General features: G+C 44.2%; 1 protein-coding gene and 1 pseudogene across 2 annotated transcripts in view; both read right to left on the minus strand.

Annotated features, from left to right (window-relative positions):
- Positions 1-27,404, minus strand: part of LOC147015591 (dual oxidase maturation factor 1-like) — a 50,594-nt pseudogene that overhangs the window by 20,628 nt on the left and 2,562 nt on the right. Inside the window, exons 2-5 of the transcript XR_015050381.1 lie at positions 24,506-24,563; positions 5,264-5,398; positions 1,467-1,807; positions 989-1,102 (exon numbers count right to left, since the gene is read on the minus strand). The product of XR_015050381.1 is annotated as a dual oxidase maturation factor 1-like (transcript). The remainder of the gene's footprint in view (positions 1-988; positions 1,103-1,466; positions 1,808-5,263; positions 5,399-24,505; positions 24,564-27,404) is intronic.
- Positions 8,186-13,963, minus strand: LOC147015592 (uncharacterized). The gene has a single exon (XM_085850492.1). It carries the CDS (start codon positions 13,604-13,606, stop codon positions 10,304-10,306), a length of 3,303 nt encoding a protein of 1,100 aa, XP_085706618.1. The 5' UTR covers positions 13,607-13,963; the 3' UTR covers positions 8,186-10,303.

A 27,404-nucleotide genomic window follows, 5' to 3' on the forward strand; every position in this document is an offset into this window, starting at 1 on the left:
ACTAATTATTGTAGACGGGACGTCCATCAGTTTAACGTCCATCCGAGGGACAGCACACACCCTGATTAATCGTCCTGCCTGTGAAATACTGGGATGAGAGTTTATACAGGTTGTTCCAAAAAGACTCGGGCAACTTTGGTTGTTGTATCATTTGTGGCACGAAATGATAACAATACCCTTTGGTTTATATGATCCAGAAACTCAGTTTTCTTTATTTTCAGGTCTGGTGGTTTGATGTAAAAGGAAATGGTGACTTCACAGGAGAAAGCTCAGTGCATTGAATGGTTCATCGAGACGAGATCTGACATGCAAGTTCAGCATAATATCTGTGCAAGGTATGGTGGGAATCTGCCATCTCAGACCAATATCAGAGAGTGGTAGAAGAGGTTTAAGGACACTGGAAGTTGTCAGAAACAGAAAGCCATCTTGAATGAAAAATTTGAGCCATCCTGAGTGAAGATTCTCCAGGTTGCTGGATTGGCTGAAACACACCAATGGCCTGGTCCCCCATGATCACCAGACATAACTCCCCTTGATTTATTTTTCTATGGGGGATTTGTCAAAGATGTTGCCTACAACACCAATGTGGAAAACCTGCAGGATCTTCGTTCTCGGATCACAGCGGGATGCGCACTGGTGGACATGAACATGCTGAGCCGAACATGGCAAGAACTTGTGTACTGCCCTTGAAGTCCTGTGCCTGACAATCGGAGCTCACCTTGAAGTGCATTGATGGTTTGCACAAAACCTTGAGTTTATGTATTATATTAACCAGAGTATTGTATCATTTGTGGTTCTGAGTATATTAACCACCAAAGATGTCTGGGTCTTTTTGGAACACCCTGTATAGCTAGGTCGGGGTTCAAACCCAGGCTCGACAGCTTGGAGCTGAGTGTGTGTGCTACCTGCTACCTCGAGGTCATCCTGCAAGCTCTCTTTACACAGAGTATAACATTAATATTCTTCAAATAACTTTGACAAAACTCACTTTGAAAAGGATTTTCTTCTTTGTGTTTTTGAAGATCAAAGATTTCTTTCAGTTTACTTGGGTATTTGTGATGCATAATCCACACTATAATTCCAAGGAAATAGCAGAGGAGAGCTGGTGAAAAGAACACAAAAAAGTGTTTTAAAATCCATTTGAAGTCATCTACATATTGTGTACACAAAGGAAGGGTGGAAGTAATTTTACAACAGGAATAGCAGAGTAAAAGGGAGGACAAAATATAATCTCGGCTCATGGAATAGTCAATTCCTTGTTGCTCACAAAACTTGTTATTTCACAAGATTACTTTATGATGACACCCAGAGAATCAGCGATTGTGAAAATAACTAATGGAAAATTACATTTGAATTGGATGTGGGACAGGTGCACACAATTATCTGTTGCAGGTTCTGCTGAAGCAAGACAATGTATAAACTCTGCACAACCCCATTTGGCCACAAATGATAACAGTGATAATTACCAGTGATGAGGGTAAGCCAGAAACTGGATCCAAGCTCCATCTTCAGAGGCTGATTATTGACTCGTATCTGGCATATAGGGTCAGAGCTCGTCGTGCCGTATGAAATGACTGCCAGGCCCATGAACGTACCAGTCAGTAGCAAACCATATGCTCCATAGTGTGGTAAGATCATGAACAGCCCATTTGTGAAGGCCCACAGTGTGAAAGCTCAGCCAGATGCAGGATGGGAGTAGGCAGGCCTCGCTCCAGACCATCATGCAGGTCTGCCTCGATGCCCTTTGGATGCCAACCAAAGTGTTCATTGTAGTTAATGGTCTCATTCAGCTGGTTTATAGGAAGTCCTGTGTGCATGATTACGCAAGTTAGATGCTGGTGAAATAAATGCAATGATTATTTGATTTAAGTATTATGTGACGATTTAAGTATTATGGGATTATGTGATGATTTATGGGAAGTTCTGTGTGCATGATTCGACAAGCTCGACGCTGGTGAAATAAATGCAATGATTATTTGATTTAAGTATTATGTGATTCATTTCAGGATGAATGAAGTGGTGTTGTGACATAACAGCAAGTCGGTGAGTTATCATCATCACGATAGTTAGTGTATAAATACGAATGTTCTGAATTTCGTAAATCACATGGAACGAATATCATGTAAACAGGACCTCTGATTGGCGCCTGCAGAGCTCGCAGCCACAGGGGTCGGGGGGGGGGGGTTTGGGGGGGTACTCCCAAAGAGGGGCCACCCGCATCAGCTTGCAATTTTTTCAAAGCATCTTGAAACTCCAGTTGTGCAACATGGATGCTTCCAATAACACTAGCGATGCATACCTATCAGCTGCCAATCACTTCACTGATGGGTTTAAGCAAAAGACTTCATGTTGATCTTCATGAACATATTCCATATCTATCTGTAAATCTCAATGAGGTTGAAAAATACAGAGAAACATGTGAAAAACAGACCTTTCATTGCACAGTTGTTTTTTTTGTCGTGGAGGTTGTTGTTGTTCTTATTGTTTGTGTGCTCCTTCCATGTACTATTCAATATTTTTGTCTTTCTTCAAGAAGTATGACTATATATAATTTTGTGTGCTTCTTCCGTGTCCGTCCCTCTTTATTCTAAAATCTAAATGGTTCCTGCTGCCATACATCTTCATCCAATTCAGAAAGATAGACTTCCGAACGCCCAGTCCTGAGGTCACCAGCCACGGATAACTCCGCCGACTGGCGAGTTGCTAATCAACCACAAACGTCAATTAACCTCATCAATTCTAACAGGGTTATCCGTTCAACTCTGTTTACCTGAGGAGGTGACTAAATTAAGCGAGTTGTGATGGGGATTATAAAAAAAAAACACACAAAGTTATGTGCATAGATACACTGAAGAGCCAAAACATTATGACCACTGACAGGTGAAGTGAATAACATTGATTATCTTGTTACAATGGCACCTGTCAAGGGGTGGGATATATTTGGCAGAAAGTGAACAGTCAGTTCTTGATGTTGATGTGTTGGATGCAGGAGAAATGGGCAGGAGGAAAGACCTGAGCGACTTTGACAAGGGGCAAATAGTTATGGCCCGGCGACTGGGTCAGAGCATCTCTGAAACGGCAAGGCTTGTGGGGTGCTCCCGGTCAGCAGTGGTGAGTACCTACCGAGAGTGGGCCGAGGAGGGACAAACCGGCAACAGGGTGTTGGGCGCCCAAGGCTCATCGATGCGCGAGGGCAACGAAGGCTATCCTGTCTGGTCCGAACCGACAGAAGGTCTACTGTGGCACAAGTCACATAAAATTTTAAAGGTGGTCACGGGAGGAATGTGTCCCAATCCACAGTGCATCGCACACTTCTGCGTATGGGGCTGCGTAGCCACAGACTGGTCAGAGTGCCCATGACCCCTGTCCACCGTCGAAAGTGCCTACAATGGGCACACGAGCATCGGAACTGGACTTTGGAGCAGTGGAAGAAGGTCGCCTGGTCCGATGAGTCCCGTTTTCTTTTAGATCATGTGGATGGGCGTGTACGTGTGCGCCGTTTACCTGGGGAAGTGATGGCACCAGGATGCACTGTGGGAAGACCACAAACCGGTAGAGGGAGTGTGATGCTCTGGGCAATGTTCTGCTGGGAAACCTTGGGTCCGGCCATTCGTGTGGACGTCAATTTGACATGTATCACCTACCTAAACATTGTTGCAGACCAGGTACACCCCTTCATGGCAATGATATTCCCTGATGGCAGTGGTCTCTTTCAGAAGGATAATGCGCCCTGCCACACTGCACACATTGTTCGGGAATGGTTTGATGAACATGATGCAGTGTTCACGGTGTTGCCCTGGCTGCCAAATTCTCCAGATCTCAATCTGATTAGCATCTGTGGGATGTGCTGGACCAACAAGTCCGATCCATGGCGGTTCCAGCTCACAACTTACAGGACTTGAAGGATCTGCTGCTAATGTTTTGGTGCCAGATACCACAGGACACCTTCAGGGGTCTTGTAGAGTCCATGCCTCGGCGGGTCACATGTAGGACCAACAGCATATTCGGCAAGTGGTCATAATGTTTTGGTTCATTGGTGTATAGTCACATACTGTATCATCGATCCATATTTGCTCTTTCCATCATGCAATTCGAATAAATGACGTCATTTTTCCTGTCGGAATTTCTCCACTCCTCGTCATTTTATATTAGTAATTGATTGTGGTTTTTAAGAGGGTTCCACAAAATAATTTTGAAGAATTTCTTCAGCTCAGTTTCTGAGATGCAATGTAAAGATTTTTTTTTTAAGTTCACATTTTATGTCATTGTGTTTGTTTCAGGTGAAATTTTTCATGTGGTATCCCCAGTGGGACCTGACAGTCAATTCCTAAGTCAAATTAGATTTGTCATGCAGAAAAATGTTTTTATTTTTTACACTCATTTCATTTTATGTGAAAATGTCACTTGTGACGTAATAGAGAATGTCAATTGTACTTTTGGTGTGCCTTTATTCATAGAATCTAATGCCAAAAAATAATTTATTGTTCTGATTTATTCCAGAGTTATTGTTTAAAAAGTGATTTTTTTTCACCCTTTGATAACATTGATCTTGACATTTGACTTAGGTCATTGTTGGCCCACATCACACTTTGGTTGAGCCACATTACTATCTTACCAAGTTTGGTTACAATCGGTCCAGCCATTGCCAAGATATGACAATTCTTTGCCCATGATTGTGTGGAAAGACAAATACACGCAGAGACACAGAGATGGTCATTCTAATACTTCGCTAACCCCCTCCGGCAGCAAGGGACGAAACAATTCATTGCCTGAAGATCTGTCACCATATTATTAGCCCAATCTGTTACCTCTGATAGAAAGGGCCCCCTACTTAAGGTTTTAGAGAGGGCTATCCACATACCTAGCAGCGGCTCTGCCAGTAAAAGCAATTTTTTGTGTAACCTTCATTTTTTGGGGGAGAATATAATCATTTTGAGATAGATGGACTATGGAAGTTTCTCAGCAAGACACAATCTCAAATGACATTGGAAATCAAAGTAAACAAAGTTTGTTTTTGGAAGGTTGCAATCAGTGCCTTTCCTCCAGTGAAGTATTTTCTTTTGATGGGATTTTTTTTGTTATTGGTGCCGATAATGCAGCGAACTTATTCGGTAGTTTGTGATATTCTTCATTGTATTTTTGGAATCGTTCTGTAACATGTTCTAATGACCAAGACATCACAGGTACATTACAATACGTAGTTCGAAGTCATATTTGTGCAAGAACCGTGAAAGAGGATGAAAAGTGCAAGTAAATTTCTCACCTCGTAGCGTGAAATTGATTCCGGTAAACGACACAATCATGCCCACGTGGGCGCGGATTGTCCGCCTTTCAGCAGCTCGGTAGTTTATCTCCATCTCCACACCTCCGGTCTCCCAGTCATAGCGAAAATTCGTGTCTGCGAACAGTTTTGCCAAGAATGGAGCAAATTAAATACGAGAACAGCACTGGATAGAGTGCATACCTCTGCCAGGCTGAACAGTTTGTGTTGTATCACACCGAAAGGCTGGATCTGGAACTCGACCTCCAAAACCGAATCGGCTTGTTCTTGCCACTTACCAAACTCATCCCACCAAGTTTCATCTGAATCAGTCCACAACCTTGTGATATATATATATATATATATATATATATATATATATATATATATATATATATATATATATATATATATATATATATATATATATATATATATATATATATATATATATATATATATATATATATATATATATATATATATATGATGTATTGTTGCGAATCTGGAAACCATGAGCACATAACAGCCAGGTCCTATAGATCAGTTATATCGGTAAATACGTGTTTCTAGTTAGGGTCCCGTCCCTAGTCTAATGGGAATTAAATGTTCGTGCGCTACGGAGTTATTTTGATAGTCAGGGTTTTCTTTTACATCACTTGTAACAACGACAACAACACCCATCTTCGCTTTCACAACAACAACACTCTGCTCACAGCATTCTTCGCGCGCTCACCAGCGAGTGCGTGCGTGGGCGGAGTTTAACATGAGAATGGCGTTCCTCTTTGGCCAATCGGCAAGGAGCGGGCGTCTCACCCGCCCCATCTCCCACTCAGCACCATCGCCATTACCCACGTGGCCGGAGGTGAGGAGGTAAGCGGAGCTACAAACGCCTCCGATCGGGACTCTGCCCAGAAGGGTGGGAGTTGCCCCGCCTACCATGGGCCTGTCCAACGGGAGACGGCCAGGGAATCGCGCGGTGGGTCAAACCAATCAGGAGGCGAGTGGCCAGGAGAAGAGGCCCCTCCCTCCTAAAGAAAAAGTGTGGTTGTCGGGTCCAGCGAGCGGAGATTGCGTCCCGTGTGCTCGAGCGCGTCTTCTGTCTGGTCTGCGGCTGACTGCACCCCACACATCCGAGGTGTCTCGTCTGGCGCAGTACGACAAGCGATCGACCAACTCAACATGGGAGATCACCTCGTTTCGCCTCCCCTGGGTTTGGCTGCCCTGGTCCGTCCTTTGGCGACTGGTACTCTGGGAAGGTGCGGACATCCAGCCGCGCACTCGCGGCCAGGTAGCCAGCCGTTCTGACTCCCAGCCGTACTATCCTCCTCGGCTGGAGAGCCGAATAAAGACATCGAGGTCCATCTTCTTTTTGGGTATTTGTGTACGCGTGTGTGTCCGTGGGCCCCGTCTGATAAGTAGACATTGTTTAAGCATCTCGCCCTTGTACATTGACTGTATATTCGTGATAACTCTGCTCTTTTTGTGTTCCCTTCTCCCCATTGTAAATAAATCCCCTTTTGTTGAATGTACCAGCTCGTTTCTGTGCTTCTTTCATTGGCTTAGCACAGTGCGTGTTGGGAAATTGGGAAACGGTCAATTGTGCATTTGGACCGACGGGTCTTGGTAACCATCCGCTCGGGTTACGCACGGTTCGAACATGATAACGGCTCGTTCCGCTCGAGGCCTGCCGAGGGTGTGAATTCCCCAGTAGCTTTGCCGCGTGGATACTTTGGTATATTGAAGTTGGCAATTAACCCTATTCCACGCGGCCAAATTATTGGCGATTCACGGTCCTGTAAGGGACCCATGCCTTTTGGAGTTTCCGAGAAGCACGATCTAGATTCTGGGTGTTCGGTGGAGCCGACTCTACTGCTCCACCTAACGGTCGTGCTCGCCGCCGACACCCGGTCCCACAACAGTATATCTAACGTCCAGTTTTTGTCCCTATCTCTCATTGGTTAAGAATCACTTCAAAAAGTTATAGTATCCGGATCTTCACCAAAATTTAATCACTTCGTCCTTGTCACACACCCAACCTGTCTGAAATTTCGTCCAAATCGGTCTACAACCTTTTGAGATATCGTGTTCACAGATAGACAGGGGTGAAAACATATGGTCTGGGAGCCCAGTGAGATTTAATTAGCAATTTGCGCCCAAAAGGTTTGAGGTGTTCACTGTACAGGGTGAGGCGTCCGATCTTAAGAATGGGGATTCTTAAGTTCCGCGAAAGTGGGACAAGCTAGGGGGCGCCACTGGAAGTACCCCCAAAATTGACTTTAATTAGCAACTCGTGCCCAAACGAAATAACACCATTTACTTAATGGTATTGGTGTAAGGACCCCCAAACTATAACATAAGAAAACATTTTCAGTGGGGTAAGCCACTTAAGAAGCCCACTAATTAGCACTAATTAAGGGATTTAATTAGCAATTTGAGCCCATCAACAAAATTTGTTCTAAAACACAGGCGAGACCGACTGAAATCAGTTTCACTTACTTAAGAAAGTATTATCTGCGGGATTCCGTACTTAAGAAGGTGGAACTTCCCCACGCACCCTCCCAATATTGACTTTAATTTGCAACTCGTGCCCAAACAAAATAACACCCTTTACTTAATGGTATGGGTGTAAGGTCCTCCGAACTATAGCATAAGAAAACATTTTCAGTGGGAAAAGCCACTTAAGAAGCCCACTAATTAGCCTTAATTAAGGGATTTAATTAGCAATTGCAGCCCATCAACGAAATTTGTTCTAAAACGTAGGCGAGACTGCACGACTAAAGTCAATTTCAATTACTTCAATTACATTAGCTATTTAGCCCAAGCAATGAGATTCGTGTTCAAACGGAGCAGAGAGTGACCAAATCAATACGACTTAAGAAAGTATCATCAGGAATCCTTTATTTACGAAGGAGACATCAAGCAGTAATTGAGAATAAGACTTATGAATTCAACAAGTACAACGTTTTGAAAATGGTGTTTGAGTATAATACATCATGACTCCGTGGCCTTTTGGGCACGTTTTATTACAAGGCCCACATAAATATTTACACAGTTGAATGCCAGTTTTGATGCAATAAAATAGATAGCACAAACAGAAAAATACAGATGCAATTATGAAACCCAACATTATGATCATTGCTAATCTGTAAAGGGACTTGCACTCAGTCCGAAAATATATTACTTTAGTGAAAAATGTTTAATTACGACACCGAGCAATGTCTCAAACGGAGATAACAAATTCCAAACACATTTATGAATTCAACAAGCGCAAAGTTATGAAAAATGGTACAAACAGAAAAATACAAAACAAATCAGACACTGACCATCATACAATATTGGAAACAAAACTTTGAATTCAACAAGTACAACGTTATGAAATATGTTTGATTATACATCATGCAATAGGCATTATGATTCGAGGACCTTTTGGCAAGACTTATTACAAAGCCCAGAAATCCTTACGCAGTCAAATATCAGCTTTTATGCACGGAAATAGATTGTACAACAGAAAACAGGCAAATACCGATCAAACCAGATACTGATAATCATGACTAATCTTTAACACGACTTATGCTCAGTCCCAAAATAAAATTATTTTAGTGACAAATTTTTGCCATAGAGTTCTCCTTCTGGAATGAATTTATGTAACTGTCCAGCACTTTTACTCAGAATCCTCGATAATCTCTTCATCGGAACCAAGATCACCCACTTCATCTTCAGAAGATAGATCAAAATCCTCATCAGGGTCCCCAATGCTGGAAGCTGTGTCGCCTTCCTCTGGAACCAGTTTAGCTGGAAGCTGCTGACCCTCAAACCACACGATGTTTTCGGTATCATCCTCAAGTTCCCAGCCGTCATGCTGTTTCGGATGCTGATCTATCTCTTTCTGGTCTGCATTTGCCCACATTGTGGCGATGAATGCGGAGCGGTTGACATGAGAGGCAAGTTCTGATTCACAAGGCGGCAGCCCACTGGCATCTAAGCCCTTCAGTTTCTCTAGGGGATTCTTGGCTGTCGCTTTTGGGCCATAAGCCTTCTGGAATACCTGGTATCTTTACTTGTTCAGAGGCATCCCACTCTCCTTTTCCTTCGCACCGTACAAGGACGCCGTGAAAGCTTGGAGGGACTTGTGCTTTGCGGTCGTTATCCCCTTTTCGGATGCGAGACTTGCAAAGACACGCTGTATGTACTTGTTTTGCTCAAGTTTCGCAAACGGACGTTTCTTTCATTTCTTGGCGAAGGCAGACGTATAGTCACATCCAGTGAACGCGTGAAAGGCAGGGAGAGACTCGCATAGGTGTGGGCCTAATACTTCTCCAATGGCTGTGATGTTGATGTACCTCCTTGTGTTTTTGGCGTTTGTTCCTGTGTCCATCCACAGGGTGGCTGTGAAGGTTGGTGAATGGTACAGGAGAATGATGGCGATGTCTGTGTCGCTTGCTCTTACAACAATGTTCCCTGTTTCTCCGCTCCTCTCCATGCTCCTAGCATGAAAACATACCAAGGTGTCAGCTTCTTCGTGATTCGTAATCATGCTGTCAACTGACTCGCGAATCACCTGACCGTCCAGAACGTGGAAATGGTAACAGAAGCCACGCATTCCTAAATACACGTCACGTGTGCCTATGATGTGCGTGTATGACTGGTCTTTCCATTCCTCGGCAAAGAAGAGTGGAAGCTGTTGCTTAAATGACCTGGAACTCAGAGCGCTGTCAAAATTCCTGGGACGAATCTGTTCTGGACCCTCTACAACGTAAACCTGATTGTTATCAATACCACGCCGTGCTCTCTCACAGTCTTTGACAGAAGGTGTGGGATAGTCATCGAAGGCTACGTCCACGCGTTTGGGCGATAGTGACACGGCTTGCATCAAGAAGCTTCTGGCCACACCTCCAAATGTTGTAGGTAGCTTGGTTGCAGGCAGTGTGTGTAAGAGAAAGTTTGCATCTATGATACACGCATCTACCACGAGAGGCGACTTGTGATGCTCTACCTTTTTTTCCAAAACTGTCAGAAGAGCACTTTTGTCCGTCTTGGTCATCATGCCATCTGTAGAGCACAGAGAGAGAGAGAGAGAGGAACAGTCATCAGTGGGTATGACATAACGTGTTCCAAGTTCAAATCCTTCTTCATTGCAAGTATCACGAGATGTCCCATTAGGTCTCTGGTACATTTGAGTTCTGCAATCTTTCTGTCCACTGACTTCTTTCGTCCTTTCGCGCCTTCATCTTTGAAGGTCAGCAACTTCTGCTTGGCGATTGGTCTTTCAAATCCGCTCGGATCTTCCTGGCATTCACTGATAAAGTTCTTGTGAAGTTCTCGGCCTTTCTCGGGCACATTCAACAGACAGTCACAAACGACTTGAGAAGCTGCCTTTCCAGTATTCAAGTTGACAAGGATTTTTGGAGCTTTGTCTGTGCTCTGGAAAGGGTTTCGTGACTTTTTGATGTGCTCCATCACTTTGTTCAGATCATGTCTATCACGTCTGATTCGCGAAGGTTGCACCTCAGCAGTTACATCGTCCTTAGTGGTCAGACCTGACATTTCCTGCACCAACCCTATGAAGGCAGATCGGGTTGACTTGGTAAGCATCCATCGCATTCGGGCACAGAAGTTGTTCGGAGCGGAGACTAGACCTGTCTGTCTAGAAGCAGCATCGGCGTTTACTGTTTGCTCCAAAGTAAGATCCACAGGGCATCTGCTGAACTGATGAGATGTCCTCCATACAGAGAACACACCATCTTCAAGGATATCTCGAAGGCCAGGATGCGTGTCATCAATGTTCAGCAAGTCTAGCTGGAACTTTGACAACCAGCGTGAGTAATTCACATGATTGGTAGCGAAGAACAGATCTATGATGGGTGTCACGCTGTGTACGTACAAGTCGACGTCGTTTGTTCGGATGGCCCTTTCAAGAGTGTGATAGTGCTGGATGTAATCAATGTACATCATCCAGAACTGTACCGTGATACCGTGTTCTCCAGACCTGGTCTTCTCTGTGTAAGTCCTGTATGACGAGACACACCGAATGAACACGTCTGACGCCACCACTACCTCAATAGCGTCTCGGCTAGGTTGACATAAATTGTCGGTCAAATCCTTCAGCTCTTCTTTCTGGTCATATGACTCGATGAATGCTTGGAAGTGAAGGCTTTCCATTGCAAGACCAAGTATGGGATGCAGTCGCTTGCACCGGTTAAACTGTTTTCCGCTAATTAAGCCATTGAGGGATCCATTGGCTAGGTCATCCATCTCAGTTAGCATAGCTGGACCTCCTGAGTCTTCAATTAACTTCCCCAAGGCCTTGAAGAATGCCATCTCCAAATGAAACACTCCAGGCATGATGAAGACGTTGTCATACTTAGGCTTCTCAATGGCTTGGATCTGCATGGCTGGTTTGGCAGCGTTTAGGTCATAAGTGACCACTCCATAAGGTTGTCTGCATTCTTCAGCACAACGTTGTGTGACAACAAGTGTCTCCTGGATGACATCTAAGCCTGTGATGGGTTGTCTCATATTGGGCAAGTAACGTACAACTTGTTGTGGCAGGTTGTCAACATAGTATTTTGACATGAACCCAACCCACATTGGAACGTTTTCCACATCGAGCGCATGAGCCATCAACCAGGCATAATCCAAGTGCCTACCATGTTTACAAACTTCCGACTGATTGAATACCTCAGTGTTCTTGTACTCAAAAGAAATCGTCTTTGGTCTTCCTCTATAGGGAGGAAGTTCCTGATCATGAGCTTCTAATGACCTTTGTCTCGGCCCTTTGCGTCTTGCCTGTACAGCAGGGATCGCAACAGGCTCCTTTGTGTTTGTTTCGTCCAGAGACTGATAGAGGATTCCCATCGTATCATGAAGGGTATCCGATCCGGACAGAGTTTCTGTGAGTTCATCAAAGTTATCAAATGCAACTCCAAATGGCATACCTTGGACAGTACCTTCTGGGCATGCTACCTCTCTGTCCTGGATAGCAGACCCGATGGCAGTTTCCAGTTCCTCCAGATAGTTATAGTTCAGGCAGTGCCCTAACCGATTGAGAATTGTCACAAGTTTCTTGCTACCAGTCACTCCTTTAACGGCCATACCAAGCGCAATATGTTTTTTAGGTTTCACAAGACCTTTCCTGATAGCAAACAGTGCATCCTGACTAGATGATTTTGCCCAGCGTTGGGTACGTGCCATGTGCCTCTTGCCATTTGGGCCACCATAGAGAATATTGAAGAAACTTAGTAACAGCTCTGGTGAGGATACATCACCTTCCTTAACCTGATCAAACGTTGTATCATCAGAAGAGGTTGGGGTCTTCTCTAACTCATGAACTAGCTTCCTCAGCAGGAGTGCCGTTTGTGTAATGGTCTTTTCTGGAGTAGTGACATAATCATAGGCTATACGGACACTGTCATGTGCCATGTTAGAATTGTAGATGATGACTCCTGACTTCTTCTCAACAGGGCTATGTACCTGGAGACGATAGCCGAAATGCTTGGTGACATTTCTCATCAGTGCTTGTGCAGAGTGCATTGGTTTCTCTCCCGAGTCTGAGCACATGTCGAGATACCTGGCATACAGGGATGTCAGGAGTTCCGACCTCTTATTCACAATCACCGATGTTTCTATATACGAGTGGATCCCATCAATGCTGGAACCCAAGGTATCAACTTCCTCCACAGTGATGTGGGATGTACACCTTTGTGCCGACTTCAAATACTCGCTTCTACATGAATGATGGTACTTTACCTCCTTTGCGATCATGTCAACTCCTGATATTTTTACAAGTATTCTGTCATTTCTCAACACTCTAGCAGCTTCCCGAATGCGTCTTTCGGCTTCTTGAGTTTCACATGTTCCAAGTAATTCTTCATTTCCGGACCTTTTTCTTTTTCGAACTTGGCTACAAAACAGACACTGTCTAGGAAATATGCCAGTAGTTGTGGTACTACCAGGCGTTGGGTCCGAGGCTGACCGTAAGTGCTTCCTGGTAGGCGCTTCTTTTTCTTCCTGTTCAGATGTCACCGCCGTAAAATTTTTGTAACAACTGCTGTGGTAACTGTTCAAACTTGATGGTTTATCTGGGAGGGTCTGGATAACACCATAGAATTTTGATGAAAGGAAGCGCCTTTTCTGCTTGCGACTACATGCAGCTTTCTGGACTGCATTCCAGGTAGCACCAGAGAAGGGTAAAACCTGTAATCTTGGTGACTTTGTAGGGTGTTCGTCTACATGGAGGATGCAATGGCGTTCAGCGTCTTCCACTGTTGATTCTGACGTACTTGCAGTCATATCATACGTTTGAGACTGGCTCTGGTTCTCTGGGTGTTGATCCAGGTCATCCATTTCTCACCAACCTGTCAAACATAAAGAAAACAAATGTGAAACCATGCTGTATCCAGAACCCAATGGACTGAAGGCATCTTCTATGGTTTTCTACTTTTACCCACCACTACAACACTACCAGAGTTAGTGTAATTTTGAGTTGCTACCAGGCAAAATGTCCCAAAGACGTCAACGGAGTGAAGTCGACTTTGGTGTAATAATGACTGAAGGCAACAGAAAAGCGAAACATTCGGGATGGTCCATGGCTGATGAATCAAACGGACCTGTGAGAAAGTGAAATGGGGGTTAGACGCTATCCCTTTTGTCCCAAATTTAATTTTTTTCGAGATTTATGAACTGAATATAGACCAGGCCAAAAGATTTGGAAGTCCATCATTACTAGTGTCTTTTACGTGTGGTGGTACCGCCTCCTTAAGTAAGGTTCCCGCAGGTAGACCATAATACTTTTTTAAGTAGTTGATATTGATTGGGTCATTCCCAACCATGTGTCAGCAGAAATTTCATCGATGGGATCAAATTGCTAATTAAACTCCTTAAGTAGTGCTAATTGTGGTATTCTTAAATGACTTCTCTCAAGGAAAAGGTGACTTTTCCCATGGAAATGGTTTTATTAAGCTAATGTTTTGAGATCAGCTCAGCAATGCCATTGAATAAAGGTCTTGTAACGCTTGGGCATGACTTGCTAATTAAAGTCAATATCGGGGGATACGTGGGGTAGTTACACCTTCTTAAGTACGGAATCCCACAGATTATACTTTCTTAAGTAAGTGAAACTGATTTCAGTCAGTCTCGCCTATGTTTGAGAACAAATTTCGTTGATGGGCTCAAATTGCTAATTAACTCCCTTAATTAGTGCTAATTCGTGGGCTTCTTAAGTGGCTTTTCCCACTGAAAATGTTTTCTTTTGTTATAGTTTGGAGGTCCTTACACCCATACCATTAAGTAAATAGAGTTATTTTGTTTGGGCACGAGTTGCTAATTAAAGTCAATATTGGGGGGTACGTGGGGAAGTTCCACCTTCTTAAGTACGGAATCCCACAGATAATACTTTCTTAAGTAAGTGAAACTGATTTCAGTCAGTCTCGCCTGTGTTTTAGAACAAATTTTGTTGATGGGCTCAAATTGCTAATTAAATCCCTTAATTAGTGCTAATTAGTGGGCTTCTTAAGTGGCTTACCCCACTGAAAATGTTTTCTTATGTTATAGTTTGGGGGTCCTTACACCAATACCATTAAGTAAATGGTGTTATTTCGTTTGGGCACGAGTTGCTAATTAAAGTCAATTTTGGGGGTACTTCCAGTGGCGCCCCCTAGCTTTTCCCACTTTCGTGGAACTTAAGAATCCCCATTTTTAAGATCGGACGCCTCACCCTGTACAGTGAACACCTCAAACCTTTTGGGCGCAAATTGCTAATTAAATCTCACTGGGCTCCCAGACTAATAACCTTCTGTGGCAGAGGTAATAAATTCACCCCCTCCCTTACACCCTTCCCTCGACCATATATAATATTCTCCTTTCCTCTTCCATGCTCCCTTTCAAACGCTCTTTCCCTTTTATCATGTGCACACCAGAACATAGATCTGTTTCAATATAGATCATTCATTATCATATCTACTTCAATACATGAACCATGTTCCCAGTGAAGCATGCGTTGCATTGCTAAATGCCCTGTTTTATCTGCAGATGTTTCAATGTGCATTCAAAATGAAGTCGTCCCTGTTACAGACCAAGTTGATGCTATGTGATTATGAATGTAAAAATGTTTCCTACTTTATTTGTAGCAAGGTTCATTAAAATGTGTGTTCACACAATAATTCAAATGTTTGGCTGTTTGCTTTTTTTTCCACCTTTTTTTTTCAGGCTTGGAATTTTTCATAAGCTGCTTTTACTCCATGATGTCAACATATTGATGTCATGTGTTGTGATGCACATCTCATGAAAACCAGGAGCGAAGAAGGAAGTCAGCCAGCCACACCCACCAGAAAGGTATTTCAGGCTTTTTAGCGAATGGAGCCTGTGATCGTCAGAGACAGTGATCTGTGTCCTCCCCTCCTTCCTTGCCACTCCATTTTTTTATTAACCGAACACATTTTAAGAGTGTCTCTTCCATATTCCTCAGCAAGAAGACTGGAGGCAAACTTTTCCATTTTTATGCATTAACGTTTTCTGATTTATAATCAACTAAAACCTTTTTGTGTACAGAGTCGAGGCTCGTGGAAGAGTACATTGAACATATCAGGATGCAACAGGAAAAAAGGAACAGTGGAAAGAAGGGTACCAATGGTGGAGTTGAAGGACAAGTTAGAAGGAGATTTGAACAAACAAGGTGTTCGGGGAGTAATTGTGGGGGGGGGGGGATGAAATGGTGCATGGGGTGGACAAGATTGATACAGAGGAAACTCTCAGGATGGAAAAACTGGAAATTTGAAAGGAGGGCTTGTGGTCGGGTGAGGGAGGAGGGTGGTTAACAAGGGTAGAAAATATCATGGTTTTGGTTAGGGTATGATCTGAGATGGTTTTCATTTATTTGTATGCAGCCCAATTGGCTACATCATTTTTCTTGGGCACGGCTGTGCCGCTGCTGGGGTTGTCCCCCTTTTACCAGTGAACTGGTACTCCTTTTACCATGCCTGGTGTTGGCTTAATGGTTTGGGTGGTGGGCTTGGGATCCTAGGATCCTGAGTTCAAATCCCACTCATCTGTTGAATTGATATCAGGTGGGTTTGACTGCCTGTCATCCTTCTGAGGTTGGCAAAATGAGTGCCAGCTTTCTGGTATCCTGTGTCAGAGTGGCGACCCATCCAGTATTATGCCAAATAGCCAAGGAGACTGCTGAGGCAGCACCAACGCTCTGTACAGAGTATGGTCCCGATGGATGGATGGTACTCATTTTACCGACCTTTGGAAGGATAACAGGCTGAGTCAACCGGGGTGCAAATTAACATTTTTATCCACCGGCCAGCAGGGCCGGTGACTAGAAAAAGTTACCGGCCCAGCAGAATTTCTACCGGCCCGATAAAATAAAGACAAAAGTCACAAATTTAATATCAAACACTTAATATACTCACTTGAGTGGGTTTGATGAGTGAAGTTGGTTGGATGAGTGAGTTTGATGGATGAGGTTGGTTGGATGAGTGAGTTTAATGGAGGAGGTTTGCAGAATGAGTGAGTTTGATGGAAGAGGTTGGGTGCATGAGTGAGTTGGATGGATGGATGAGTGAGTTTGATGAGTGGGGTGGGGGGGGGGGGATGATGCAGGGAGGAGGAGGTTGTGGGTGATGGGGGGGGCCCTTTTTGTGTGGGTGATGGGGGGCAGGGGGTTGTGAGTAGTGCTGCGGGGGGGGGCATTTTTGTGGGTGATGGGGTAATTGTGGGGGTGGTTGTGGCTGATGGACGATGGGGGAGTTGTGGGTGATGGACGATGGGGTGCAGTGGGGGGGTTGTGGGTGATGGACAATGGTGGGGGTACTACTCGTCCACCCAACATCACATATAAACTCACTCATCCAACCATCCTCACCCATCAAACTCACCCATCAAACTCACTCATTCATCTAACCTCGCTCATTAACCCAAAAGCCTCATCAAACTCACTCATTCACCTAACCTCACCCATGAAACTCACTCATTCACCCAAATTCACTCATTTAACCAACCTGGGCATGAGAAAATGCGTCCAAACTGCACCAAACCGTCAAATCTCGCGCAATCACGCGTGATTTGTAACGAGATGAAAACAGACAAAATGGCCACCGCAGAATTACCAGTGATTTCTATGGATGTCTGCGGACAAAAACAGTAGTTCTCGTTGAGAAAACTAGTAGAGAAGCTAGTACAAATTGTACAAAATAACAGGAATCACCGGTGATTCGCCAGCCAGGCAGGTAAGGCAGTATTGTGTACCCACCCAGCACAAAAGTTAGGTGCCATTGGCGACCGGGCTGCCGTTAATTTGCACCCCTGTCAACCCACCTCGTGTTAATTCAATGGTGAAAAAAAACACACGAGCTTTAACTCAAGACGCTAATATCTTAAGTCTGCCACCTTAACCGTGAAGCCAACAACAGACTTTGAGCTGGTGGTGAACAGCTGCGTTGAAGTCCTGGAGGGAAGAATGAGATTGAAGAGAATTTGGAAGTTGTTTCCACAGGTTGGGGAAAAAAAAAAAGAGGAAGAAATGAGTGGAGGTGAACAGTGATCCTGGATTCAGGTAGTTTTAAAAAATGGGGGCTAATGGTGGACCGTGTTTATCCTGCAGAAACCTTGTGGGGGGGAGGGCGGGAGGGGGCAAAAAATGGAAGGAACAGAGGGTACAAGACCAGAAAGGATGTGGTAGAAGTCAGACCAACAACTTGGCTGCAATGGGAAAGTGATAGGCCCATAGACCCTGCTTCAGCACAGGAGATTCCAATTATCATGAACACCTTGGTTTCCACGGCATCAAGCTGAGTAAGGTTCGAGGCAGGGGAGCTCGCACAGAGGGGAGAGCAGTACTCCATCAAGATGCAGATGAAGGTCTTGTCTGTGGATAGGAGTTCAGGTGTGCCAAGGAAGGTGTGATGTAACCAAGTTTGAATGTAAAATGTCCATTTTGTTCAACCCATGTCTTGACTCATTTATATTCATGTTTTTCCTCATCTATATTTATGCTCTGCCCATGTGTTGCATCAACTCTGCTGCAATGGGAGAGCAGGCACTTCCCTGGTAGGGTAGGAAGTGTGGTTATCTGGACAAGACACGGTTATTACCGATGCATTTGTAGTATTTTAAACAAAGAAAAAGTGATTTAAACCTCTGTAAGTAGTTGTTGCCTGGTGTTGACTTCATGGTTAGGGTGGTAGGCTTGGAATCCTAGGATCCTGAGTTCAAATCCCACTCGGCTGTTGAATTAATGCCAAGTGTTGAGTTCAAGACTGCCTGTCATCCTTCCGAGGTCGGCAAAATGAGTACCAGCTTGCTGGTATCCTGTGTCGGACTGGCGACCCATCCAGGATTATGCCAATAGCACAGGAGACTGCTTAGGCAGCACCAATGCTCTGCACAGAGTATGGTCCCAATGGATGGATGGGTGGATGTATTTGTTAAACTGCCTGGAGCATTCTTATGCAAGAATCGGGACATGTAGGCCATTCCAGGATAGTAAAAGCCTGACTTCAACCTCATCTCGCTGCCGGAAGGAAGAAGAGCAACCATGTCTAGCTTGCTTTATATGTGGTCTGTCTCTGGCTCCTGGATTTCGTCCAATTCTTCCAGGTCTTCACTCTTTTTGAAGGCCAAAGCAGAAGCAGCCGAGGCCTCTATCAGAGCTGCTATGGGATGTAAATCAGATGAAGCTCGATTGTTACTCAAAGACTAACAGATGAAGTAATGATTGATGGCTGCACAGCAACAGAGTGATCTTGAACAGCAACAGATGCAGCAACAATTGAAAGCTACACAGCAACACATGTATCTTGAACAGGTGAAGAGGCTGTAGCTTGGGCCCGCTTGAAGGTGATTACTGACGATCTGGGTTGGGACGAGTTTTGCAATATTTTGGCAGCTGGATTACCTCCAACTGCGGAGAAGGTGGGGATGCGGTTGTCCAGGAATGCCAGGTCTTTGCCGCCATCCATGCTAACTGAAGACGACACTGAAGGTATTCCACCGGATACACAGGTACATGCTGACCCAGCTACATCGCACGAACCAGTGTAATTTCAGACAGACTCCCTTTCATGTTGCCAGTGGATGTCTTGGAACTCACCGTAGGGCAAAGAAGAATTTTGTCTCTCAAGGGACACTGGATACCATTGACCAGTCGCAGGGCAGGCTGAATGGCAGAGCTGAGCTGTTCAGGGAGCTGAGGCAGAGAACTGTACACGTGCCACAGGTGGACAATGAGGCCTATGTGCGAGAAATCTGTGGGGGGGGGACATCATCTCTGGTCAGGTGATTCTCGTCCTGCTTACAGGGGAATTAGTGCATTTCGGTCCTCCAAGCCCATCGCCCGGTGCACTGCATTTAGAGTGGAGGGCAGTGGGCTTTTGACAGAGAAGTCAAAGTGAAGACCCGCTGGGCCGGTTACTTTGAGTGGTTGTGCCAGGCTGATCCACCAGTTGTCGAGTTGGATGTCAGGGGTGTTGCTATTCCTATTTCTGACCCTCCACTCAACTGTGATCCACCTTTGCTTGTGCAAACACAGGCTGCAGGGAACCAGTTGAAATGTGGTAAAGCTCCTGGGATCTGTGGCATCCATGCTGTACTTTTCAAGGCTGGTGGAAATGCTGTACTTGTGTCATTGCATGCAGTTCTGTGCTCTGCCTGGAACACAGGCATCATCCCAACTGACTGGAAGAGGGGCCTTGTTGTCCATCTCGGGAAAGGTATGGGTGATCGCCAGGACTGCAACAACTACCAATGAGTGACGCTGCTGTCAGTGCCGGGCAAGGTTTTTGCTCAGCTAATTTTTGATACGGTTCGCCACCATCTGCTTGAGAACCAGTGTCCAGAGCAGTCATATTTTACACCAAAAAGGTCAATGATTGACTGTATTCTTGCTCCTCGGGTCCTCACCGAACGCAGATGAGAGTTTCGGCAGGGGCTGCTTGCAGCTTATGTTGATCTCTGCAGAATGTTCAATTTGGTGAATCAGGATGCCTTCTGGAGGATTCTTGGTCTTAGTGGGGTGCCACCAAACCTGATCAATCTGATGTCTGAACTCTACTCTGGAACTGAGAGTGCTGTGAGATGTGGTAATACCATTTCAGACTCATTTCCAGTTGTTACTGGAGTTTGTCAGGGGAGTGTGTTGGCCCCCACACTTTTCAGCACTTGTATTGACTGGATTCTGGGGAGGATGTCAGAGAGATCAAGCTACGGTGCATCATTTGGGAATGTCAACATTACAGACCTCAATTTCGCAGATCATGCAACATCTTTGCAGAGACTCTGGATATCCTTTTGGGGGGCCAACGTGGTACTGGATGAGGAGTCGGAGCCGCTGGGATTACGGGTTTCCTGGGTCAAAACTAAGATCCAGGTTTTAACTAACATCTTCGATGCTGTTATCATGTTTTTACCTGTTTGTTGAGGTCACGGGGAGATTCACTTAACTTGGCAGTGATATTCATGTATTTGCTGGCTATGAGCCAGAGGTCAATAGACGTCTGTGTCAGGCCTGGGGAGTCATGGATTCACTGGATAATGGGCTGTGGCGCTGCCGGTACCTGTGCAGGAGGATGAAAGTCTGAGTCTTCAGGTCCTTGGTGCTTCCAGTCTTGCTCTATTAATGTGACTTGGACTCTGACCAGGGATCTGAGATGGACACTTAATTCCTTTGGTACCAGGTCTCTTCGGAGAATCCTTGGCTATCGCTGGTCAGACTTTGTGTGCAACGAGCGGTTGCTGAGAGAGACTCAAATGAGATTTGTTACCTACATAGTCCATGAGCGTCAGCTGTAGTTGTATGGATATGTGGCTCATTTTCCTGATGCTGATCCTGCTCACCAGATTCTTTCAGCGAGGGAGTCTCATGAGTGGAGGAGGCCAATGGGTTGACCACGTGCCTCGTAGTTGTTGCAGGTTGATCATCATCTCAAGGAGATGGGGATGGGCCAGGCATCTGCCTGGGGGATGGCCAGACCGAGGCCCCTGGAGTTCGGGCGGAAAGTGGACACAGCGACTTGCTGCTCTGGCGCTTGCTCCCATACCTGACCTGACCTGGCATCCCGCACTGCTCACCATACTGTCTTCTTATGGTATCCATGACAATCTCCACTCAAGACTCACAGACTTACTCTCCTGTCGCAGGCAACACATGGCTCAAAATGGAATTCTTTCATCTCCCCTTCCTGTCCAGGCTGGAGTTCCTCAAGGCAGTGTTCTTGGCCCAGTGCTTTTTCTCTGGTTTTCATCAATGATCTCTCAGTCTCTCGAGAAAATCCTCTTTGTCTTTATCCTGATGACTGCACCCTCTTCCGTACCATCTGTCATCCCTCTGATTGGCAGGCAGTAGCTTCTTCACTCTCTGCAAACCTGGATAAAATCATAACCTGATTAAACACTTGCAAGATGTCTTTCAATCCTGACAAATCTCACACCCTCACGATATCTCTCCAAAAGGTCCATCTGGATAACCCTCCACCTCCACGCCCCTCCCCCACACCAACTGCTTTCTAAATCATCCCCTTGAAGAAGTCCTTTCATTCAAGCCTTTGGACCTCACTATCTGCCACGATCTTTCCTGGGAAAGCCATATCTCCAAGTTGGCAACCAAAGCCAGTCGCCGACTGGACATCCTACGTCGTGCAAAGTCCTTCCTTGGCATGCCTGAGCTTCTAACCACTTACAAAGCTTTCATCCAGTCTGGTGGAGTACTGCTCACCCCTATGGGGTGGTGCTCCTGCCTCACAACTAGCTCGACTACATGTTGTAGAAACCAACGCTTTTAGGATCAATGGTATCTCCCACGATTAAGCCAAATCTTTGAGTCTCTCACTCTCTTACCGGAGGCAGGTCGATGTTCTTTCTGTCTCCTACTGTTTGCTCTCCAGCGTTGATTCCCCCTGCTCTGTCTGTGCTCTGCCCCCCCCCCTTCCCAACCTATATTTCCTCAGGGCGCTCAATGTCTGCCAAAAACCCCTTCTGGTGAAACTACCAAGATCACGAATCACTGCTCACTTTCACTCTTTCATTCCTCTTTTTCCCCACCTCTGGAACAAACTCCCACACCCTCTTCAATCCCACTCCTCCCTCCAGGTCTTCAAAACAGCTGTTCACCACCATCTCATATCTTCCCCATCCAAAATCTTGATCTTTTCTACCCCCGTTCTACCCCCAGACGGAGGTCCCTGGAGTGGAGCAGAAAATGGACGCAGCGACGCACTGCTCTGGCGCATGCTCCCATTCCTGACCAGACCTGACCCCTTTCACCAGCCATCAACGCTGCAGCACCAGCATCCATGGAGAACACATCGACATCAAACGTGTGCAACAGGCAAGTTGTCTGCTCAGTATAACATGATGCCAGCTCGTGGTCTATCGTATGCAACTCAGCAGACATCAACTAATGCCTTGCACATATCCTTTGTATCGTTATCCTTCTCCAATGCTGTGTGTCGCAGTTTCATATTGACACCCACTGTGTTTAACACACCCCATTATGAGCGTGTGTCACAAACCCGGCTCCAGTTTCAACCACTCAGTATCCCACCGTGTATACTGCACTTACATTACTGTCCAGTGGGATTACAACTCACAACCAATTGGATTATTTCTCATCAAATACAATGTACACCTGCATATTCTGCGAGGACGTACAACACGCATCTGGAAGCAACATTACCAGTGTCTTACCATTCACTATTGGGTCGAGAAATTAAGCCCTCAATCATGCCAGCAGTGATGCCTGCCATGCAAGACTGTAAACTATTTGTCTCATTGAGACTTAGTTTCAAATAGGATTTCTGTGTTTGACAGGACACGTAGGCCATTCCAGGATCGAAGGACTTTGTGTGATCGAGGATGCCCAGCCAGCGAGTTGCTGTGGAGGCCAACTTTGAAATGTGGTTTGCCCAAGAAAGATTGTGGCTTATAGAACACATGGTGTGCTGATGTCAGAGAAATAAGGGAATTGAAGCTTTTTAACATTCTTTCAAAGGAAGAAGCGTTTTCTTTAATGAAGATATTGAGAAGATTAAAGAGGGATAGGAGGATGTAGAGGAAGTACAGGCATAAGGCAGAATAAGATCGTGTCTGAGTGAGAGAGTTTTGGGGTTGTTGTTTTTTAATTTTACTTTTCTAGAGTGAGGTGGAATAAGAAAGTGCTAAAAGGTAGAAAGGATTATAAAAAAATAGAAACAAAAAAAAGAAGAGAAACAGGATGACAAAAAAACCGAGACGATGAAGCTGCGTCTGTTCGTGAAGGCCAAGGCTGCATGAAAAAACTATTTCATCAAATAACAACAAGGTACGATTTATCGTGGAAAATTTTTGAATAAAAAACAAACTGCAGACAGGGATGAAAATATAACAGAAAAACATGAGAGATCAGGTTCGAAAAACTTAACTTTGATTCAGGTGGATGGACCACCTGTGGATTCATCCTTCATGTGGAGCAACCCTGAACACAAGTGACAAACCAAACCCAAATGTATTTGCTGTCTTTTTAATCACACAAAATTGTGCCAAAGTGTAAAATGGATCATTTCTGATGTCCAATTGGCATGAACAGTAAATGTAACAGAACAAGTTCTCCTAGATTTTCCATTCTCATGTGGCTGTACTGAGGGAACATCACAGCAAGAACAGAAACCTGGAATTCACTGACAAATGACTCACTCGATGGCAGTATTCCTGCTAGAGAAGCTTACAGAAGATACATTTCACCTTTTGAATCATTCCAAAGAAAGCAAATGAAAAAGAATGCTTTCCTGACATTAGAAAACATATTTAATTTTACATGAAAGCTGCTACACTCACGAAAAAAGTTAAATAAATTGTTATTAAGGAAGCCTGAAGGTGTACCACTTCCATAAGTTTTCTTTGAAAAAAAAATAGAGGCAAATAATGCATAATTTGTAGTACACTGGAGAATGCCGTTTATTTTGGGGTCAAAATGTTTAAATACCTGTGATCATGTGCTTTGTTCGATTGCTCAGATGTCATTGGAGAGATTAATAAAGTAGTACAATGTCAGACAAAGCTAGTCTCGTTATAAACCTGATCGTTGTCGGGAGGATATATGTACAGCTCTATTGGCCGAACTCATTTTACATGATATACCATTAAATTTTTATAATATCCACAAGGAAGTGCGGATGGGACAACCATCTCATCTGTCATGGTGCTTTGCTTTGTACATGGTAGGAACAAATTCCCTGGTTATTAATCATAAACACAAGTTCTTATGGCACTTACCGATTATAACAAGACCGATGAAAAGGCTCAGCGTAATCCTGATGAGCCAGTACAGTCTCTACAAAGTCAAGAGGGGATTAAAAACAAAACATGAACAGGTGTATGAATAAAGTTAGTTCATTCCATCACCATGTCAATATTATATCGTTTCGTGAACTCAGTTTGGCTTCCTGGAATGAAGCAACACCCCTGCCAAGCCTGTTGGATGTCTTCACACACAGGTTTAGCAAATATGCAATCAAATAATTACTATTGACTAGAACAACTAACTTGTTAAATCGCTCACATGTACGATAAATGGCTTGTATTCATAGTGAAAACATGGCCTGAAACATTCACGATTAATGTCCAAACGAGTCGTGCTGCAGGCATGAAGTTAATTGTTGTATTGTTGGAAGGTTGGTCAGAAGTACAAGTTTGTTTTTTGTGAAACTTTTGCATCACTACAGAAAGGGCATAACAAAGCTAAAAATGTAAAATAATAATTTCATACATCTTTGCAGTTGATCACTTGTCACAATTATAAAATCCAAACAGGAAGGTTTGCTGCTTTGTAACAAATGAGTTTAAAAAAAAAAATAAACAACATTTAAAAGAATATTTGCAGGTTATGTGTGAAGTCGATAACTTGCACAAGTTGAAAACAATGTTCCAATTTGAATGGCTTCTATATATTATCCCAATTGAATGACTTTGAAGGCCCCTTGGTGTAAACTATTTAGAAACTGTAAGGATATTGGTGGCATGTCAGTGGGAAAGACAGTTTTGTCATGTTTTGGGGGCACTAACATGTGTTGCAATAAGTGCATGTGAAATCAGAATCAGCCCGATATCTCGACAAGGCACTTCCATGGACAAACCTCCAAATGTGTGAAATGTTCATGGATTTTCACGAGTTCATAAAATCCCAAAATTATCCATGTATTGGGCTGATTGTAAAATCCATGGCCTCAAACAGAATCAGTTTATGGCCTCAAAGACAAGTAGAAAAATAGGGACAACACCACTGGGCACTCACCTGGTAGAATAATGACACTGGGCAGAATCGGCAAATTCCTATTTTGTGAAGCAACCTCTGCCCCCCCCCCTCCCTGAACCCTCTTAGACCTCAAATTATTTATTATTATTTTTAAATAGTGTGAACAAATTTGGGTACATCATGGGTGATGAAGGTTGTGGTCAAATTTCATCTAAATTGTGTGTGTGGTTTTGGAGAAGAAAACAAACACATTTTGTGGGGGGAACTCCCCCCCCCCCTTTCCCCGTAGATCCCCAAAGACACCAGTTTTTTTGAATGCAGTAAACAATCTTTGGTATATCATGGGTGATGAAGGTTGCAGTCAGATTTCTTTGGAATTGTTCGTGTAGTTTCTAGGAAGAAAGCAAATACCTGTATTTTGAGGGGGGGCAACCCCCCCCCCCCTCGTAAACTCCCTCCCGAGACCCCCTGAGACCCCGATGTATTTATTTATTTATTATGCAATGAACAAGCTTTGGTACATACTGGGTGATTAAGGTTGTTGTCAAGTTTCATCAAAATCGTGCGTGTAGTTTCAGAGAAGTTGCAAGTGTTTGTGGACAGACTGACAGACAGATGACATGCCATCCCATAAGCTCCCCGGAACTACGTTCCAGGTGAGCTAAAATGTACTTGAGTTCAATGGCCCCCAATTATGTTGAATAGAATAGAATAGAATCGACAACCTGCAACAGATTAATTCCACTGGTCAAGTCATTTGGAATATACATTGTCTCCAATAAATTGTCAAAGTAACCGTGAACTGCCCTCAAACTCGTATTATTGCTTATGCAAGTATGGTGGAAGTTCAGATCTGCTCCTTCCCTTTCCCACCTGTGTGGTGTTCTATAAACGAGTTGACCATTCCCTTCTTTCCCCTTCCACCAATCCGCTGAAATATATTTCCCATTTCCCTTTCCCTCTTCTCGCATCATTCATCCTTTTCTTCTTTATTATTATTATTATTTTTAATTTCATGGATTTCTCAATTTTACGACTAACTTAGAAATAACAATTGTTACTTACCACACTTTGCTAACATCAAGGCGCTTATTGAGCTCGTAAGCTGGTACTCATTTTGCCGACCTCGGAAGGATGACAGGCTGAATCAACCCATCTCATGTTGTTTTAACAGCATGATGGGGGCTGCAACTCAAAACCCTAAGATCTTAAGCCAGCCACTTTAACCATTAAGCCAACACCAGGCTAGAAATCTAGATAATCAAAGTTTATTGCACTTAAAACTGGAAGGGAGAATGTATACTTTACAAGCGTGGACAAAATGATAATATCTAATTTCATGGCCTTCGCCAACTCCCTTCTGGGCCAGCACAGCCAACGATAAATTTCTGGATTTGAGTGATAACTGGAGGTCTAACTTAAAGCCACCTCAGTTGTGTTCTGCAGTCAGTGACCAGCATCGTGAAATGGGTTCACTTCCCTCGTAATACAAAAAGCAAGCTGCAGATACAGCCTCTTGGGGCTATTCTGGTGCTTCCTCGCCAAAATGGAATGGTTCCATGGTGTTTGGATGGCAGTGCAATGTGGATCTGGGTCTCAAAGATTATTTTACGTTCGATAATCTGAAGGTTGAGTGCACTCACGAAACTCTTTCCTTTAAAAAAATTAGAAGTTTCTGAAGACATTTGATTTACCACAAGTACGTCATGCTCGAAGTATGGAACAAAAGGTGTTGTCTTCCTCTTGTACCATCTCAAATGAGATATCCTGCTCGAGTTTTGCTTGTTTCCCTGCATACGTTCTTTGGTGTCACAAAGCAAACATTAGCCTGTGATATCTATTTTATTACAAAACGATTTTCATCTTGGATTTGAAAATATTTTCACTTTGCCGATAAGGTCTGAAGGTTTCCAGCAATCA

Source organism: Eptatretus burgeri, chromosome 12 (genome assembly GCF_056783735.1).
Source record: "Eptatretus burgeri isolate ZD-2024b chromosome 12, Ebu_testis_v1, whole genome shotgun sequence".
Taxonomy (NCBI): Eukaryota; Metazoa; Chordata; class Myxini; order Myxiniformes; family Myxinidae; genus Eptatretus; species Eptatretus burgeri.

Excerpts from the sequence above, each read along its gene's own strand:
- LOC147015592 (XM_085850492.1), bottom strand. The coding sequence starts at position 13,606 with ATGGATGACCTGGATCAACACCCAGAGAACCAGAGCCAGTCTCAAACG.